The sequence below is a fragment of the Pezoporus occidentalis genome, unplaced genomic scaffold (genome assembly GCF_034315485.1).
Source record: "Pezoporus occidentalis ecotype Australia unplaced genomic scaffold, CSIRO_AGI_Poc_V1 ctg9, whole genome shotgun sequence".
NCBI lineage: Eukaryota > Metazoa > Chordata > Aves > Psittaciformes > Psittacidae > Pezoporus > Pezoporus occidentalis.
This window is the reverse complement of record NW_026916262.1, coordinates 5,185,574-5,206,708: the sequence shown is the minus strand read 5'-3', so window position 1 is coordinate 5,206,708 and position 21,135 is coordinate 5,185,574. Positions and strand designations below refer to the sequence as shown.

The 21,135-nt window shown below is 39.2% G+C and overlaps 1 protein-coding gene across 4 annotated transcripts in view; it reads left to right on the top strand.

The window, feature by feature from the left end:
• The window catches only part of PPP1R9A (protein phosphatase 1 regulatory subunit 9A), a 139,860-nt gene that overhangs the window by 67,228 nt on the left and 51,497 nt on the right, over positions 1-21,135 (top strand). For all 4 annotated transcript variants that reach the window (XM_062604986.1, XM_062604985.1, XM_062604984.1 and 1 more), the window contains exons 3-5: positions 5,751-5,883; positions 6,367-6,487; positions 11,326-11,430. In XM_062604986.1, the coding sequence (XP_062460970.1) occupies positions 5,751-5,883; positions 6,367-6,487; positions 11,326-11,430 (359 nt within the window). The remainder of the gene's footprint in view (positions 1-5,750; positions 5,884-6,366; positions 6,488-11,325; positions 11,431-21,135) is intronic.

Sequence of the window (21,135 nt, the reverse complement as noted above, 5' to 3'; positions counted from 1 at the left end):
ACTTTGAAGCAGAAGGTTATGAATGGTCAAACTGTGATTATTTTTGCTCTCATTTAGCTTTGTCAACAGAGCCAGAGAGGTTATCTCCAGTGCTGTGCCTGTCTCCTGCCCTTGTGGGGTGTTGTACAGGGGTATTCCTCACAGCTTCAGGTACAACAATTTACGTCAGTGTGACATCCATGAATGTGTCTGATTCTTCCGATGTCACTCTTATGGCTCGTCCTCACTTCCCTCCCCACGAAAGAATTTCTCATCGTTAGTGGAGGAAATCCAGCAGTCCAGTTCAGTGTATTCAGAACAAGAGATGATTGTAACACTGCCCTGAAGAAGTTGGCAGCAACCCTGCAAAGGTACCTGCTTTTCCTCATGGAGGGTAGGGAGGTGCTTTTGCGTGCTATTCTAGACTTAGAGACTTCTCTGAATGGGAAAGTACTGACGGTGTCATCCACAACTTGTAGTGTTTTTCTGAATGTCCTATGTCCAAACAACTTAGCCACGGTTTCCTTATTTAGATCCTTCCTTACAATTGCAACAAAACTTATCTGAAATTCCAGCTGATTTCCATCCATGTCAGCATTAAAGGCAACCTCTAGGTTTTCATCTTTCCCAGAATCTACAGCATGCATGTGGTAGAACCACTCAGAGGAAATTGTTATTACAATTAATCTATATAATTAACCTATTATAATTAAGGTTGCTAAAAGATGCATTCACGGTGCCTGGTTGATTAGTTCCCTTTAGTGTTTGTACATTTCTGTTTTCTCCCAGTTTCAGTGCAGGACAAACAGGTTTATTCACTGAGAGAAGTAAATGGGTGATAGGAAAGTTTAGAGTTTGTGCTCTAAGATCCATGCTCTTTGAATGTGGACACTGGCTGTGCCAAGTTTTGTTCCCTCCACATAAGAGTACTTTGTGACTCTTCCAGCAAATGCACAGTGCCCCCTGGATATGACTTATGAAAAGATAAAACTATAAGGTAGTTCTGTAATTACGCATCTTCCTGCATTGGATGTTTGCACAGTAATGAGGTACAGCCAGAAGAAGACCTTATCATTCTCAGGGCTTCTCACCGGGATGTATGGAGAGATGACCCATTTGGTTTCTGCGCTGTCTGCAAAGAAGGCATGGAACAAAGGTGTTCCAAATTTTTCATTCTGCAAATGGTACACAAGAAGGCTAATAATACTAGTTATCACTCTGGTGGAACTTCTCCTATGTACTAAAGCAAGCATCATGCACTAAAGGAGTGAGCATTTGGTGTTTCTGACTGGGAAGTCACGTTCAGTCCCTTTAAAGTATGTGGCTGCTGTTTCTGGAACTTATTTCCATGCAAGATCCAGGAAACCCAAATTCTGGCCTTGGTCTTGCCTTGATAGTTGTAAAAAATGAGAGGGTTTGGGATCATCCCAAGGCTAACAGCATTGCTTTTTTATGCCTGCAGGTGTGCCTGAAAATCACAGTTCTCCATAATGGGACAGGAGGTGCTCTGATAGATGGCTTTGTTTTCTCTTGCCCAAGAACTGTGATGGAAGGAAAAGAGGTAGATAGGTTGTTGTGCAGTTTTGAGAATGGGTTTCATTAATGTTTACTGTTCACACAGGCAGTACCAGTCTCTTTTGCTGGCAGGTGCTATCTTCTGCTCATTGACAAGTCTACATTACCTAGAGATTACTTCTGAAGATTAACTAATGATATCAAGCTCAGCTTGTTGGTGGCCACCAGCAGCACATATAGTAATGGCAGTGATTGGGTTGGGATCACAGGTTGTAATAACCACTCCATGCCTAGCATCACTTTCTAAATGGTCTCTATCACACCAGAGTTACAAAACCTTTATCCTGAATTTTCAGAAATAAGAAAATATTGAGGAAAAGCAGTAGTTTATTCTTACATGGCATCATTATGGTGAGGTAGTGGCTGTGATGCCTACTGCCCTCCCTAGAGGGAGAATACAGAAGTATAAGCATTGGTATCTGACGTATTGTCACCACTGGTGGTGGCTTTTTATTTCCACTGTTTCTGGATTACAGGTGCTCTTGTAAATCCTAATAAACATCACAAGTGAATTCCCTGGAAACTTTTTCTCCCCCTAAATATCTGGAGAGGTACAACCAGAGATTTTCCTGAAAAAAACCCAAAACCGTTTTCTTTAAGTAATGGCTCAGTGGACTTTATTGTAGTGAGTACTTGGCCATTGTGGCAGCATAACCAAATCTGTTAAATAATAGGAAATGGGAGAATTCCCATGAGTCTGAAATCCCACACACACTCTAGGAAACACAGGGGCAACAGTCATGACGAAGTAGGTCTGTTTGAATCAAGTTAACCATACTTTGACGAAAAAGTTATAACTGTTTGTTTTATTTTTAGCAATGTAAAATCTTGAGTGACATTTCTCATGACTGTACTGAGCAAGCAGTTCGTTACTATGGTGGATAGACTGTTTCACAAAGAAAGAAAATTGCCAAGCACAAATTTTCTTTTCTTCCTTTTAACACTCAGAGATTCATTTAATAGAATCAGTCAGCCATTAAATGTGATTTTGCAAAATGAGGTAAATGGCATACAAGAATATCCTTCTTCCTCTAGTCAAAAGATATGTTGAAGGCAGTGGGCGAGATCATATGACCAGTGTTCAAAAGATGGTGAGTTAATGGCAGGTAGGAAACACAGACTATTTTACCTAGATAATATCAGTGATCCTACAATCTCTGGATGCTTAGGTAAGATACTAGATAAGAGAGGCACAATGTATTTGGAGACAGAATTATAACTGTGTTCAACACAGAATTATAACTGTGTTCAACACCAACAGCATCTTTAGTTCCCTTTTCATGTGCAGCAGCGAGCAAGATTCAAGAAGCCATTTCTTCTGTCTAATCTGGGTCAAGAAGGATAATCCCAAACAAGAACACAATATACGGTGTGATGCCTTGAAAAAAAATTATCCAGTCACTTTGCAACAAATTTGAAATTGCTGCCACAATACACTAATGCCAGTCGTTAAACACATGGAAAAGAACAGGGCCAGTTAACATAATGAAAAAGAATCCAGAAATAAACTCATTTTGTGCCATATTTTTTCCTTACACTTTACCCTCATCTGTTCTTTGTCTTCAGCAAGCAGTATTTATCTGCCTGTCTTGCCATCCTTCAACAGCTAGTGACTGTATCTCCATTTTTCTTTAGGACATCTGTCCGTGTTCCACATTCCACAGGTCACCCTCGTCATGCTTTATACACTCCAAACTAAACTCACAGCTGTTGTTTATAACTTGTACTTGTTTGCACGGGTGCTGCATTTCAGTCTTAAAGGTTTGTTGGTCAAACCTTTGTGCAGTAATGTTTTGGTTGGTTCTGGCTCTGCTGATTGCTCCTTATTTTGCTTGGTGTCAGGATGAATGAGTTTGGGTTTGGATATGGAGCCCTCAGTGGATGTGCAGCAAACCTGTGACAGCAAACGAGAAGAAGGGAGGCTGCCAGGGGAGATGACCCATCCCCATGCTGCAGGGCTTTTTGTTACTGTTGTGTGGGCACTGACTGGTTTGATCTATTCTCATGTCAAGTTAGAGATGGTTGCTGTGAGTTGTACATCTCAACCAAGAGATAAATAGGATGGCCTTCTGTCTTGCACCTACTTCTTTTTCACTACATACACGTTAGCATCATTAGATCTGTGGGTTTTTTTCTAGCTTGATGTGGCCTACATAGAAAACCATGTTTATGATTCTTCCTGTCTTCAAGTGTTTTGAGAAACAGGAGGCCAGGGGCACACTACACAAAAAAAGCCTTTTCTTGTGTAAGAGGTTTGTGAAAGACATGGAGTAACAAAAGACTTTTCAGAACTCCTTTGTCGGGCTGTTAAGCAGATATGGACACCCTGTGTTTTGTTTTCCATTTTAACTGGGAGTTCAAACACCCGGTGGTGTTAATAACAGGAGGAGAAATTAATACATCATTCAAGGTCTTTACAACATACTAGATGCAGGTGCAGTTATTGCATCCACAAACAGAAGGAAGGAGCTGAAGGTGATCACTTACGTTTTGAAGGTGTTGGCTGTTTGCATGGCTTTCCTGTTTGTGTATTGCGTGGACATAATTTGGACATAGATTTTGCAGGTAATTTTCAACCAAGTAAATTGTTACGTTTAATGCTTATTACTGCATCACTGTATTTTCTCCAATCTTATACATACTAAAGCAGCATAAAATGTTCAGCAGCATTGGGCAGTATTTAGTACGGGACTTATTTTAATCAGCATTTAGATATTTTTGTTAAGGCTTCTTAAGAACATGATTTAGTTTAAAGAGCATTTGTCTTGCATCAGTATCGCTGCAAAGCAGTGTGAGATAGGTTTGTGGATTCCTGTAAAACTTTTTTTTCTTTTTTGGTCTTGGAAGAAGCAAATGCTGTGCATTGTAAAATACAGGACTTAAATTTCCTTGGAGTGACAAACATCTTTTTCTGTTTTGACCACTATTTCGTACAAAGCTGGGAATTCTTTTGAAGTGGTTTTGTGCTAGCCATAACACAGTTACTGTACTTGTGGTAGTGTTTAATAGTATTTCAGTGTTGCACCTTTAATATATTTACTACTTCAAAGAAATTAATGTGCACCAACAGCTGTTTGGGCAGGTGAAACCTCAGGTGGATATGAGCACAGCTGCTGTTGTTGCACTGCACAGCAAGCTGGCATGCTTGCTCCAAGGGCAGTCATTAAGAAGACTCCAAGCAAGCCTGCTTCTGAATATACATGTAGCTACATAGCATGGTGCTGTGGTTTGTGTTGTAAGAGAAATACAGAAAAACATGGCTATATAATTGTGTCTTCTGTATGGTGCCTGTAAAACAGGAAGAGGACTCGTTTTCCTTTATTAGAAGTAATGAATATGATATATGCATGGAACTGAAATTCAGTAAAATTACTACCACTAATTTTGTGTATCCTTTCATCACTGCAAAATGTGACCAGTTAAGTGAATTAGGCTGGCAAACTTTGACCTCTTAAAATACGAAAATAAGTTTTTCCTGACTGTTTAAATTTCCTGAAGGTTTGAATAATCTCTGATTGAAGGCCATATTCATGCTGAAAGTATGATAGAAAATAGCATAAATAATATAATAAGGTTCATACAGTCAGTATTAAAATTACTGCTTTAAAGCTGAAATAAAGCTGTAAACCTGGTTAGTTGAAAAAATAAAAATACCCATGGTTATGTATGTTGCTCCCCTAAAAAAGTTAATACACAATATGGAGTGTAATCTCTAATGATATCCATTAGTGGTGTAAATGTGGATCAGTAATCTTCAGGTCTAGCTTTGGTTAGATGAATGCAAACTGGAACATCATTAGGAGTAAAGACTGAAGCAGAAGCTGTATACAGATCATAATTTCAGTGTATTTTGCTTTTTCATGTCTGTGGATCTTTAATAATAGTGCATTTTAATGAGTTGAATTAAATGTTAACATGTGTAGACCGACTTATTCAGTGTCACCTTCTGCATTTATAATCACAAACAATAAAAAACAATCATTTATACTCACTTGACTTTTACAACCAAAACTTGTGCTTTAAGTGAATGAAAAAGCACAAATTTAAAAACCTGAAGTTTGAATGAACAAGAGCAATTTGTCATTGAAAACCTTTTCAAACTCTGCAACATCACAGGATTAGAACAGTAGTTATTTTCATAAGTTGGAAGTCTTTTTTGAGTAGGTGTTTGAGTGATTTTTGTTCTGTTTCCACAGGTTTTCAATACATATTCTAATGAAGACTATGACAGGAGAAATGATGAAGTTGACCCAGTGGCTGCATCAGCTGAATATGAACTCGAGAAGCGTGTGGAAAAACTGGAGCTCTTCCCAGTTGAACTAGAAAAAGGTACATGGTCTGTGTGACATTTTCAGTTCCTGTGACACTGATCTGCAAGCCTGAGGAAGTCCACACATGCCTACAGAGCCTAATTTGAATTTCCATGAATCTGTCTTAGTCACCTTGGCTTTTTGTATTTCAGAAATTGTTTAAAAAGGAATTAAAGAGGCAGGTCAGGACATGCAGTTCTTTACTTCCCCAAGAGAATTGTTTTGTGACATTCTGTTAACACATGATTTTACAGGGTGCTTGTAATGGTGTGTTCACTCACCACAGGAAGAGTAAAAATCTTGATTGTCATTCTAAGCTACTCATAAGGTGAAGGTGACACTTCTTTGTGTGTAATTTAATAGATTTCTTAAAAGGAAGCAAAATACTGTTAATAGTAGTGACATGGGAAACCAAGAGGAGCCAAAGCATATATGTTTACTTACCAAATAACTGTACAAATCAAATGTAAGAAGTTTCTGCTTTTGCTTTTCTTTTTCACAGACGAAGATGGCCTTGGCATAAGCATTATTGGAATGGGAGTTGGAGCAGATGCAGGCCTCGAAAAGCTGGGAATATTTGTCAAAACAGTAACAGAAGGTGGGGCAGCAGAAAGAGATGGCAGGTAAACCAGATTCAGTGTTTGGAAACCTTCCCAGCAATAATTAGAATCAATTATGATTTTTCGAAGGGAAGGCTTGTTTGCTCAGTGTATGTCATGATAACTCAAAGCTGTAAAATTTGAAGACTTCATTGGTAAGGCCCAAATACCTGGTGTGGTTATGAGAAGACATACGGTTGAACAGTCTCCTTAAGGAGAACAGATTTGCCAAAGATGTGTGTTCATGACTACTGAAACCCCCCATGCTTTAGCATAAGGAAAGCTGGTGATTCAAAATTGTCTATCACTTCTGAAGGTAGCTTAGATTTTAAAGGTGTTTAAACAATCAGTACTTTTGAAAAAGACTTCTGCTCCACATGTGGAAAATAGTGTATCTGAATGCTTAAACTCTTACTAAATACACCTCTTTTCAAGTTTACTAGTGCAGGCTGTTACTTTATATTTCTCACTCTGCATATTCTTCTGTTCCAGAGTTCAGTTTTCACCCCTACAGCACTGAAAGTGGGTTAGTCAATTGAAATAAGAAGCTGCACCATAAATCTTGCCCTTTAAAGAAGTACATTGGTGTTTGTATTCTTACATGATAATCATATAAATCCTGGTTGCTTCTAGAATTGCTTAGTTGGTATGTGCAGGTTAAAGAATTCCTTTTGAACACACAATACAGGACAGAGCTATCTGTGTATTACATAATACCTGCCACAATCAGGCCAGTATTTCAAATTAAAAGTTAGAAAAACACTTTACTGTGTAATCATTTAATAATGAAAAGTATTCTTAAACATCTTCCAACCCATGTAATTTATTGGCTTGTCCCAGTACATACCCTTTTTAAATTTGCATGCAAATAACATGTTACTTAGCTGATACATTAGCAATTAAGTCTGCTTACACACCTCTCTGCTTCTATTTTTAACTGTTACTGATTTGTTATATTAGTTATATATAATACCAAACATGAGCGCAGGTAAATAGAGTAACAATAAACTCTAAACACTTTATGCTGTCTTCTAAAATATGTAGTGCAGTAACATGTTCTTTACTGATGAGCGCCTGTAACTTTTCAACCAGGCAAAAGTTTGTTCTGCTGTGGAAACCCCACACAAATTAAATCAGAAGGCTCTACATGGCACAGGGGGATGCAAAGTTTAATAACATCACTCTGGGACTACTGAAGTATACCCTCTACTAGATTGCATTTGCAGGTATCTTTACTGATCTGGGCAATAAGATACCAGGTTGAAGGCCAAGTACTGATTTATCACAGGCTTAAAAATTATGAAGGGAAGTGAAGAAGCTGACACCTCCAGGTGTCATGACTTCATCCATTACTGTAAATTTAAGTGAATTTTTTGTCTGAAAGGTATGCTTGAGCTCAGCCAGAAAGCAGTAAGCTCACAACTGGCATTCTGTGTGAAAGTCTCTGGCTGAAAATCAGAGTCGCTCACTACTGGTCTATTATATGTATTTTCTGTTCCTCTCATTATTTACGTGTTTGAGTGGGCTACAGAAGCTACTGTTCAATTACAAGTCTCTTCCTTCATTTCCTGAGATGGCATCTGAAAGGAGCTTGTCAGCTAAGAATAAAATAACAGCTTTCTTTGACCATTCTAATATTTGCGTTGGTTTTCAACTGGCTGAATGTTCAGTCAGCTGAGAAACAGCCCTCTGGTTTTCTCTTTGAGAGCCTGACTGATCATTCACTTGGGAAAGGGATATGTAATCCTCTCAGTCAGGAGCAGCTGCTTCTCTAATAAAGTGCATCAACTGTAAAGGGTCCTGTTAACCTCATCTTTGTGAAAAGCCTAGTTAATCATTAACATCGATAGCAAAGCAAAGTCTCCTAACAGAAAACACAGTTTTATTTCAGCAGTTGCATCAGATATTCTGAGTAACCACATAGCAATCTTCAAACAGGCTCTTCTGAAACTACAATTTAAAACATTACACTGTCTGTAGGATAACACCCATCTTTTACTGAAAGACCCATCAAATCATGATATAAAGTACATGCCTCCCAAAATCTGTACAAAGAGGTTTCTCAGTGATTAAGCACCACTGGCTTGATTCATGTTGCTACAAGCAAACAGGTAGTGTTTAGTTGTCCTATCAAAAGGCATTGTGTGGCAGTATTTAACCAGGGAGGAGGGTGCTTTGAGATGAATCCAAAGGCAAGCGTGTTGATAAATAATAAGAGAGATTATTAATAGTGTATAAAATATGAAATAAATAATTAGACTAAAGATGAAAAATAAAATCTTTAACTGGATGAATTCATAGCTGTTTCTTTCAAATTATTCTGGTGATGAGTCATTCACATTTTAAAGTATTTTGATAACATTGAGAACAACAGTTTTGAAACAGTTCAAAACAGTTCATCACTTCAAAACAGTTTTCAGTTCTTAACTTGAAAAATACTCTAGGTTAAATTTTCAGTTCATCATACAGAGCAGTAATTATGCAAGTAACTTCAGTTGGTTCACTTCTATAGTTGCTACCTCATTGGAGTGCTGCTTCACATAGGCAAAGATTTGTTATGAGCATTAGAAAATAATTGTCGGAATGACCAATTTAATTAATGGCAAAAGCAGTTAAACATCTGTAATTCAGGCTTTGCCATCCTCAGCCAGTTTTTTGTTTATATTTGAGAGTCGGAGGAAGCCTCGAGCTCCTAATGGAGGGGACTCTGCAGGGCAGGTTCTCCACAGAACATGGCTGTGAGAATATGGTGATCTAGAAGGTGCCTGGGGTGGCTTGTCTGGAGGATTTGTGCTAGGCTACAGCCTTATAGAGGTGTGGTTGGAATGGGGCTAGAGAGGGGATTCCCGAGGAAGAGGAAGGAAGCAGGAGAATATGGCTGTGGGAGTGTTTTAGTTTGGGCAGTGCAGAATATGTATGGCAATATGCAGGAAACCTGTTTTTTAAGTTACATGTAATTATATAATATGAATAAAAATTAAGTTCATTATGTGGTTCTTGATATGTTTGTATGTTTATATATAATTAAATATATGTATGTATAGAAAGATAGGAGGTTTGGATAACAGTGGCCGTAAAAAATAGTTGGAAATTTATTTAGGAGGTGTACAAACAAGAAAGAAGAAGATACAAAATATGCTTGAAAGACAGATGGAATCAGACTGAATTGCAGCAGATCAAGATAGAGCCACCTACAAAGTTGCAGGCAACAGTTCCCTAACATGAGGTTTCATCACCTGAAATACTATAACTATGAATCTGTGTGAACACCGCTAGAACACTATAAAGTGTTGTAGCTATACTTATATAGCCATAAGAAAGGAATCAGTTGTTCTGCCACCATTTAGTTTTCAGCCAAGAGGGTGACATCATCCCACTCAGTGGGCACCAACTTCTTAAACTTCTCTTCTTGGAACTCCTGCATCCATCTGACTGCACCTCATGTTTGCTAAAGTAGAAAAAGTGTAATAATTTTTTACAGTATTGACATACAGCAGATATTAGTATGGTTGGTGTATTTATGAAATGGTTCAGTGAAAACTGAAACAAGATTTTGAGATCAAAATGCCTGATTTGGTTTTCAAGATAAGAGTTTATGGGCTGTCACAAAGACAATTTTTTTCAAGGTTTCTCATATATAGAAGGGAGATCCTGCCCAGAATACAGTGAAATTCTGTGGTATGAGGCTGCCAAAGAATAAATCTTGTATATCTTACTCATCAATGGAGTCCAAAGAACTGCAGATACTGCTCGAACACATATAGAACTGCAAAGAGTTGCCTGCCTCAGACTTGACAAAGAAATTGGTGCTCTAAGTCAGAATGCTTCTGCCCTCTTTTGAAGCCTCTGTTATTCTTTGAAAGAAAGTCTTATCACTGTGATGTCCTATGGTATTAAATTACTTGGTTTAGGTATATTTGAATAATTCAAATAGGATTTTCCTGTAACTATTTCTTGAGCCCTTTGTAAACTGTATAGTTTGGATCAGTAGCATTCATGTAAGTACTTGAAAGTTGCTCCCTTTGATTAATTTTGAATGTGTTTGGTTTTGGTTTGGGTTTTTTTGACATGATTTTTGAAATGATAGGAGTTTGTGCGTTTCTAGAGGACATTTTAGTATCACAGTCCTCTTTCCAACTATTTGTAATCCAAATGAGTCCAGTGCCTGCTCTAGGGATTTTGCAGCAGTGCTTGCTTCAGATAAAAACAACATGTTTTTTATTCTGCTTAACTTTTCCAGCACCAGACAGCGTATTGACTGTCAATAGGTGTTTGGTTTCAGAGGGAATCCTCATTAAAACTGTAGAAGGTCTTATTTTTATTGGTTGCAGCAAGATAACATTTATACTGGGAATTTATCTTTTTGGAGCAAGTTAGATGAAATATTTGAACGGAGTATGTCACAATTAAGTCTGATGCAGGCACTCTTTTCTCCACAGATGAGCAGGTTGTTTTAGTTAAATGCTGCATTTTTTTGCTATTAGCATGAAATACCAGAGCTATGTCTTATTCTGTTTTCAAGACTGGCTTAGGAAAGAATGATAGAAGAACCATTCAACTATCTCATTTAATTTAAGTCATATGACAAATTTAAGAGTTTGTATTGCTGTTTTTATATACAAGGAAAGTGATTGGATGATTGATGCTTTTAATTGTAATGGTAACTTTGAAGCTGGATTTATGAGACGTACTTGCGCAAGGAAGGATGAATTTTTCATATTTACCTCAAATGTTTTATGACTGACTTTTTGTTTAAAGTCTTTGTTTAAAATAAACGAAAATGATCTCTCTGTGCTGAGTTTTGCTGAAAATTCACCAACAATTCACACATTTATTTATATACTTGTGTTTTCCCTGTAAAGGATCCAAGTGAATGACCAAATTGTGGAAGTGGATGGAATCAGCCTGGTTGGTGTTACACAAAATTTTGCTGCAACTGTTCTTAGAAACACCAAAGGGAAAGTCAGGTGAGTATTTTAGAGGAAAAAAAAAAATGTGATTGAGTACTTAAGATTACCTGGCTTTTTTCACAGGAGTATCAGTACAACCAAGCAGAGTCAGAGCTTTTTTGGCCTCTCTGTGTCTTCCCTCCTTTTATTGCAAGACTGGAATGAGCTGTGGTATTACAGACTTTTGTTTTGACTTAGATTCTTAAAATATGACCAATGGAACAAGCTGACATTGCACACAGAAGATGACTCTTCACTGGTCAGGATCTGCATGGACCTCAAACTGTTTGTAGTAGCTGGAATGGTGAAGGTCATGGGTGTTAGGTGGAAACTGCTGCCACTGATCTCCTCCCTACTCTCCCAGTGGAGAGACTGGCCATGTTACTGCCCCAGGTTTGGAGGAGTAAGGTCATGAACACTCTGGTTTTCACAGATGCCACCTCAGCACACAGGAGAGGAGAGTACTGGATGCAGAAGTGTTAACAGCTACCAAGTTGAGGAGAATAACATTAATTCACTCAGCTCCCCAAGTCCCTGCACCATCTCTGGGTTTCTCTCTGTTCCTGTGCTGTGGTTCACTGAAAGTCATCACAGTAAAAATCTACACAATAAAGAATAAGCTAGAAAATGTGACATACAGTGCAAACAAAATTCTGAACTTACTTACATAAATAAAGTCTGTAAAATGTTTGTAAATTAATAAGAACAGTATTTCCCTAGAAATGAACTGGTTTGCTATTTAAAAAGCTGTGCAGTCACACAGCTTTTCTGTTTAATAGCTTATTAATTTCAGTAAAGATTTAACTCTGCAAAATAAATCCATAAATATCCTTTGCATATTGCAAAGTAACAGCTATTCTGTAGTCACCCTTGGGTTCTCTCTCAAAGTTCTCTCTAGGAAATACAGCTGAATTCTTTAATTAATGAGCTGACTTCTTGTGAACCATAACTAAGCTACTGGTGGTTGTATATGCAGTCCCCCTCAGGTGGTGGTACTATATGCTGGCATGCACATTTCCACTCTAATTCCATAGCTGTTCTCGCATGACATTAAAGAATAATGTTGGAATGTGGATTCTGCAGAGAATCTTGGGGTGGTTGATCAAGGTCTGATTTGAAAGAGGTTATTTAGGAAAAATGTTATCAGAAATTGTAGCGTAATTACAGGTTAATGTATTTTTGTGTAACATTTGCAATTTTAGTTTCATCAGTACTATTTCTGCAAAGACTCTCACATGCTGTAAGTATTCCTACTGAGTTAACTATAAAAATAGTATATATTTTATTAGATTTCTTTCAGTTGGGATCTTAGAACATAAAATCCAAGCCTAAAATGCTATGTGTATTTTGTGTTTGATGTTTTAGCTAAAAGAAAGCACTGACATAAATATGCGATTATATATATTTATAATCAGCTTAGCTTGTGTAATTATTATTGCATAAGTTACAGATTAGCATATGTTTCCATGGAAAAATAATGGGTTTAGAGGAAGGAAGAAATATAAAACAATTTTCACACAGAATGCTCCCAGAATCTTTTCTTGGGAAGCAAATTACAGTCAGGCTGGTTGCAATCTAGACCCGTTTGTCTGAACTGTAAGAAGTATTTCTTCATTGCTGTTGAGCTCATATTGTCAAGTCTACTATGTATCCTGTGCACTGGGATTGCTGGAGAGATATGGGAGTTTCTGCATTCAGCTTAAGATACTGGGCTTCCACTGGATAAATGACTCAGTATGTTAGTGTCACAACTAGATTAAAGCACTCATAAAATAATACTAAATTAAAAATAAAATTAAAAAAAAAATAGGAATTTTAATATAAAATATTACTGAATAAAACAGATATATAAGAATCTATATACACACTGGCATACTGTGTGGTTAGCAGCATCTTACTAATGTGTGTGTCGTAATTAGATGAAAGGAATGGGTAGAATTCAGTGCAACTCCCCTTAGTTTTATTTCACTTAAAATTTTATAGAAAAAACCCTCAGAAATACTCTTCTGCTTTACACAGGCCAGCTGAGAAATGCATGGTTTTTTTTTTCCTGGGGTGTGGTAGGCTGGGAGCAAGACTTCATGAGAAGTCACACACTTCATTGTGTGACATAGGCTCTTGCCTGGCTTCTGGTCAGGTCCTGGACTCTTGTGTTGTCTCAGCTGGTGAGTTGTCCCAGCAAATGCTGAGTTTCATCAGCATTGCTCTGCTGGCGCTGATGAACTGTATTGGTTTTAGCTACTCCAAATCAGAAGTGCTTCCAGAAAGCTGTACTTTGGAGATAGAGATTTCAGGATGCTTGACATTTTGGCTTTGTTGTACGTTTAAACATTTGCTTGTAAAATACTGATGCATTTAGCTGTGAGAGAAAATGACTTTTTAATTTTGCTGGCTGTTTTCCTTGTGCTACATGACAAAACAGCCCTGCCTGCTGCTTGTTTTGCGCAGACAACAGTTGTCTTCTGACAGATCCTCTTTCCCACTTACACATTTGTTGGAGATGGGATGGAGAAATCCCTCATTTCCACCCTCTTTGGCAGGCAATGCTCACCTCTGCACCTGAACTGCTCTAGAACCTTAGGGACAGCATAAGAGGATCTTCCTTGCTTGCCCCCAGCCGTCAGCTCCTGCCTCTTGGCGGTGCAGGGAGTGATGCTACTGATGTTTGAGTGTGCCATTCCCCAGGCAGCTGCCATTAATGATCCATGTCACTGCGGGAGGCAGGAGCAGTGGAAGACGTTGTTGCTATATAAATACCTTATGCAGTTCCTGCAGCGGGGGACCCGGCTGAACTTCAAGTGTATAGGCAATGTTCAGTCACACACCTAGCCTAATTCAAGGCAAGGCAACTTCATGAATCTTTCTCTCATGAGAGAAATCACATACATGCTAACACATCTGCTAATTAATAGTGTCAGTTTAATGGATTTAATAGAACTGCTTTAATAAGCATAGTTATCTTTGTGATTATAGCATTTCTGTGCACCTTTCTTCTGCCGGGTGTCCTGTACACACAGAGATTTATGTGCATCTCACTAACATTGCTTCACATATATAACCCACAGCATTACATATAGACAATCGTTTTGCCCTTAATATAGTCAAAGTGAATGCAAGATTTTGTAACAGGGTTTTATTACGTGAGATCAGGTACAAAGAAAGGACATTCATGAACAGAACAACATTAAAGCTACTTCTTAATTCTTTGCAATAAATGCAGTCAATACCTCTTCAGGGAGCTGAAAGCTGAAGTACCAATACTTAGTGATTTATTTTTCTCTTTTGAGCCTTCTCAACACTTTGAATGATCCTGACAAAGGAAGTCGTTGACCTGGAATAGATTTTTGCAATGTTTCTGCCAGAAAAATATATCCAGACTGTCTGTAGCTGATGCAGCAAAGAAGTTGTGAAAATGACATGGCTTTTACCTTTTGAACTGTTATGGTGAGGGAGGAAAATGAGCAAATAGAGGCATCTATGATTATTTTATCGATTGTTTGAAGTATTGGACTATTCAAAAGAGTCATCATACCATAATAGAAGATCACTGACCCAATCAATTTGTCTTCTCCAATTATAATAAATTCAATTATTCTTTCTTATGATATTTTATAGGAAAGTAATCAGCACCCGCCATATGTACTGTGGTAGCCTATGTGACAAAGGAAAATCAGGGAATTCTTTCATAATCCCAGCTGGCTTCTGTTTTTTAAGGATGAGAATTAGTGTCCTCGTGACTCTAATTTGGCAAATATGACCGTGAATGCTATTTCAATTGCTGAAAATGTCAAGTCTTCTTTATAATTTGCTTAACAATTTAATTTACTAATATATTAGTGGATTGCAGAATTTGATTATTTACAGGAGGGATTTTCCTGTGAAATGGGTGTTCTTTTTCAGTATTGTTGAGTCTTGCCCCTGCTCTAAGATTAATGGATCAGTCAGAGGTCAGCACCAGACTAATATCTATAAATGTTCTGTTCTTCTTCTGATCCCATTTGAGATGTAATCCATCAACTTGAAATTTGTGAGTGGTGGCTACAGTCATAAGCAATAGGATAAGGAGGCAGCTTGACAGTGGGAATCCTAATCTGTCATAGAGCTTCTCCTATGTTATTTTGCTTGTAGTCTCCCCATGAGCTCATTAGAACCTCCTGTGGTGCTGAGTAGCAGATCTGCAGTTTTTGAGTTGTTTGAGTGATGTTAAGCCTCTGTGCTCCCACTCTTTCTCCGTCTTCTTAACCATAATGAAAGGGTGCTAGGGGATGTCTTTCCCAGAGAAAGCTCACTTAGAGAGTTGTATGTGTTTAGGGAATTCTATTTTTTCTTGAACACGCCCACAAGAGAGAACATCTAGTTCTTTTACAGAGAAAACTTTGTCCTTTTACCATCTCTACCTAGTCTCTGTCACTCCTAGGACAAATACAGGAGCTTTCAGTGGGGACTGCACTTCTCTGCCTTACCAGATACAAAGATTTGTGCCCATGCAGCTCTGGGAGAGGCTTGGTCCCAGGAAAGGAGGACATGGTCCTGGGAAGACTTACTGGGTTGATAAGTAAAGAGGGTCTTTCATGAGAGAGAGTCATCAGAAAATCCCAGTCCTTCGTAAGCTGCGTATATGCTTTTATTATTACTGCTTTCCTCTGAAAGGTTTCTTTTAAAGAAGTTAACCAAATTCAGTGTTTTACTGGAGAGACGAATTTTAAATTCCATGTCCTTCTTCCGTATCCTGTTCTATGAATGTGACTAAGCATTTTCTCAGCTTTCCAAACGGTTGCTAGGCACTGAACGGATGCTCTCATGGTGCTTTCTGAGGCTGTTTTTGAGTTCTTAGAGAACCACACAGAACCTGTGCAAAACCTGTTTGGTTTCTCATGATTTGCACCACCTTGAAAGTAATGAAAGGCATTAATTCTAAACTGATGAGTTTACCAGGTTTTGTTTAATTCAGTTTTGCTGAAATGTGTCAAACTCTTCCCATCTTAATAAAGATTATAAATAAGTCGCAAATTTTGCCATGTTTAATTAGTCTTCTAGAGCATTGAAGAGTAGGTTTCAACAATAGAATTATAACTGTTAAACCCTGGGGCTTTCCACTATGAACTATTCTCTGTTCCAGTAAAGAATCATTTACTACCATTTTTTTGTTTTTCTTACCTGGACAGTTTTAGTTCAAAGCAGAGTTTTGTCTCAGCTTCCAGTTCACAGCTTAATTTCTTAATCTCTTACTGTACTGCAAATGCAGTCTTTCAGACAGAAATCAAGTCTTTACTTTTCTGTTACATAACTGTGATACAAGGAGCAGTTAAAGAGTGAAAAGTGAAAATGCTCACTTCCTAATTAACACCAACTTGATAGAGCATTTATGCTTTCTTCAGTTAATTTGACACCCCATCTTGAGCTGATTTTCTAATGGAAAATATACTGTCTCAGAAAACAGTACTTACATTCCTGCTGTTAGTTTTGTTTAACATCACAACATCTGGAAAGGTCATTTATGCAGTCATGTCTTTGCAAGCACTAAGACAGTATAGAGGACAGATGAAATCATCTGCGGGATCTAGCCAGCAGTAGTATAGCACTGTGGGAATGCTGTTTGCTCACAGTGACAGTGAACAGCATCACTTTATTTTTGTGATTCCTTCCCCTATTCATCTTCTCTTCTTCCAGTGCACATACGTGTACAGATTTTCTCCTGCTCCATCTTACTTTCCCTGCCTATGTTTTTATGCTGTGAAACAGCTGTATCCTTTAAACATTTGCAGGCATTCTCCATACTGCAGATCCACATTGTGGAAGAGGCAGGAGAGATTTGTAGTTCTTCTTAATCCTGGGTTATGAGAAAGGACCTAAAAGTAAAAGCACAGTCCATTTTTATGTTGTCTTTTTTTTCTTCTTGGGTTTTGTTTTTTTTTTCCTTGAATCCAAGTGCCAGGGAGGGAAAAAGAAGAAAGAAAAGCCCTTTGCTCTGCAGTGCTGATGGCTGAGCTGGGACTTCGAAAGGGCTGCTGAAGAAGCTATGTGTGCTTGGTGCACTTTCTGCTTCTTTGATAAACCTGAATCATGGACCCAGGAGAAACTAAATATGTCATGCCATGTGCCAAAATAGTGTAAATTTCTCCTGTTTATTCCTCTGTGGTTATACTAAAGAGTCTGTAACATCAGCTGTTTTCTTTCTGGTCTCTTGCAAAGAACAAATGCTAGTAATTGTGCTGTGACACTACCAGGAGTAGCTTGATGAACACTGAAAAATTACTCACGAGTACTGTGACCCGTTTAGCAGCGGTGAGGTAAGACTCCATTCATCACTGCTTCACTGGTTTGTGTTCCTTGGCTGTGGCTGTTGTAGTACATGAACTGTTCCTCGGACTGTTCTTTGGTGCTGAGGCCAGCTGGCACTGAGGGATCAGGGCTCATCCTGTTGAACTTTCTTACCTTTCAGAGCAGAGTGGCCATATCCAAGTTGTCCATTGGAAACATCCAAGCTAACTCCTAGGTTTGCTAACTCCTGGACTGTGTCTGAGTATTATTTGGTAGAAATTAGTTAATTTGGGCTAAACTGTTCCAGAGAGCATTTCAGATTTAATGGTGTAGATGATCAATTACTAGTGCTTGGGAGCATTCCCTGGCACTGCTTAATTTACTGGCATAAACATAGCCCCTATGTCCTGAGATCTTGCTAATCTGAACTTTATGGCAAGTTATTCCTCAAAATATTTTCGCATTTGGACAGTTTGCATATGAAATATATAGAGAAATCTTCATTTAAAAGATTTTGGCTGAATTATAAGCCATTTTGCTAGGTATCTAGAGTTGTTTTTTTTAAATTAACTGTAACATGAATTAATAAGTTTCAGTAGAGCTGGATTTCATTAGGAGTCCTTTTTCTTTCCTGGAAAAAGGAACAACTTGACAGGTTTTGAATCACTTCATCTAAACATAAACTCCTACCCCTGTAACTAAAATATCATCACACATGTTTATTTAGCTATTTTTTTTTCACTCTTTCAAAGTACATGATGTTATGTTGTGGAAGCTCCCACCCAGTTTTGGTGCACCTTGGTTAATGTGATAGAACATTGTGACAGCTGGGCAGCAGTAGCCGCCACCATTCATCCTTGCAGGATAACTCACCAAGCCACAGCAGAGGTGCTCTAAAAGCATTTAGCTACTCCTGGCCTGTGCTGTGAGGATGGTCCAGCTAGCCTAGCATCTGGATCACCTGATCATCCAGATTAAGGACATGGTCTGAACTTAGCAGTTTACTTGTGGCCCATCTGTACTTTCTTCCTGGATTTCATTCCCATGGATGGCAGCAAGGGTGAAGGAAGGCAGATGTCGCCTCAAAATGCAGTCAGGTTTTAGAAACATTCCTAGGTAGCACTTGCACCTTCTGAACAGAGCTGCCGTATGTGCTTTGCTTGCACTGAGGTATGTTAAAGCATATACGAATGGGTTTGAGCTGGCCATTCCCATAAGAATTGCGTGGTGCTATAGTTAATGCTAATTAAATGATCATCATGTTTTGAAGGAAACCTTTTACAAAAGCATTGTGTTCGGATACTGTCAGGCTGTCTGAAAGAGATGGAATAGATTCCCTACCTGCTGTCATAGGAGCAGAGCAATGTAAGGAGCAGAACCTGGAGAGATGCCAAAATATTGAAACCCTTGGCTAATTTTGAAGTACTCTTGAATAAAGCTAATGTGTCAGTGAGGCCCTAGGCTGCAATGGATTTCTGTGGGAATAATTAATCTAAGTGCATTGATATTGGTGTGTGGGTTTTTTACATGACTTCCTAATCGTCTGATTCAGTATCCATTTAGTGTTGATAGCAGCATATCTTTCCAAGGCCTTGTATCCAAAATGCTATGGAGAGTCTACTGAGGCACTTCAGCTATTACTTTGCTGATTGTCTACCACTGCCATTAAAGGAAGGTCTTGAGTATGCCTCTGAAGAATAGCCTCAGGCAGGTTGAAAGCTTATGGGTAGGAAGTAGAGACCAAAGCAACAAAGGGAACCTTGTGGTTGGTGTCTTACTACAGGCTGCCCAATGGAGGGGAGCATACAAATTTCAATTGCCCTTCTGGTCTTGTGCGACCCCACCTGGAGTACTGCATGCAGCTCTCGAGTCCACAGTACAGAAAGACATAGATCTGTTGGAGCAGGTCCAGAAGAGGGCTAAGTACTTAAAGGGGATTAGAAGAGAAATCGGGGCAAATTTTTTAGCAGGGCTTGTTGTGATAGACCACAGGGTAATGACTTTTAACTAAAAGAGAGTAGATTTTCCTGGATATAAGGAAAAAAATTTGTAACAATGAGGCAGGTGAAACACCAGAGCAGGTTGCCCAGGGAAGTGGTAGTTTCCCTATCCCTGGTGACATTCAAGGTCAGGTTGAACAGGGCTCTGAATAACCTGGACAGTGGGATTGAGTGCGCCCTCATCAAGTTTGCCGATGACACCAAGCTGTGTGGCTCAGTTGAAACACTGGAGGGAAGGAATGCCATCCAGAGGGACCTTGACATGCTTGTGAGGTGGGTTGATGCCAGCCTCATGAAGTTTAACCATGCCAAGTGCAGGGTCCTACACCTGGGTCGGAGCAATCCCAGGCACAGCTACAGGTTGGGCAGAGAAGAGATTCAGAGCAGCCCTAAAGAGAAGGACTTGGGGGTGTTGGTCAGTGGGAAAATGAACATGGGGCGGCTTCAGTGTGTGCTCACAGCCCAGAAAGCCAACCGTATCCTAGGCTGCATCCAAAGGAGCGTGACCAGCAGGGCAAAGGAGGTGATCCTGCCCCTCTACTCTGCTCTTGTGAGACCTCACCTGGAGTATTGTGTGCAGTTCTGGTGTCCTCAACATAAAAAGGACATGGAACTGTTGGAACAAGTCCAGAGGAGGGCCACGAGGATGATCAGGGGACTGGAGCACCTCCTGTATGAAGATAGGCTGAGAAAGTTGGGGCTGGAGAAGAGGGGGCTGGAGAAGAGAAGGCTGCATGGAGACCTCATAGCAGCCATCCAATATCTGAAGGGGACTTATAAGGATGCTGGGGAGGGACTCTTCATTAGAGACTGTAGTGATAGGACAAGGGGTAACGGGTTCAAAATTAAACAGGGGAAGTTTAGATTGGATATAAGGAGGAAATTCTTTCCTGTTAGGGTGGTGAGGCACTGGAATAGGTTGCCCAGGGAAGTTTCCAGCTCCATCCCTGGCAGTGTTCAAGGCCAGGTTGGATGAGGCCTTGGGTGATATGATTTAGCGTAAGGTGTCCCTGCCTATGGCAGGGGAGTTGGAACTTGATGATCTTAAGGTCCTTTCCAACCCTAATTATTCTATGATTCTATGATCTAGTTGAAGATGTTGCTGCTCATTGCAGGGGGTTTGGGCTAGATGATGTTTAAAGGTCCCTTCAACCCGAACTGTGTTATGATTGTGTGTCACAGGACTCTAGGGGGTAGAGTGGAAAGGCATAAAGGTATTCTTCTTGATAATGCCAGTCAGGTAGGGTTGATGCAGGACGGGCCCTGGTTCTGCAGTTGATGTTGCAGTGTAGCCACTGTTTTTTATGAACCGTCTTCGTAGATGGACAAGATAACAGGCAGTGAACAGAAACTGCAGCAAGGGAAATTCTGACTAGATATTTTCACACACGTGAAAGAAAAATATACTATGAGGTTTCTCAAACATTGGAGCAGGCTGCATCCCATCATGAGAGAGATTTAT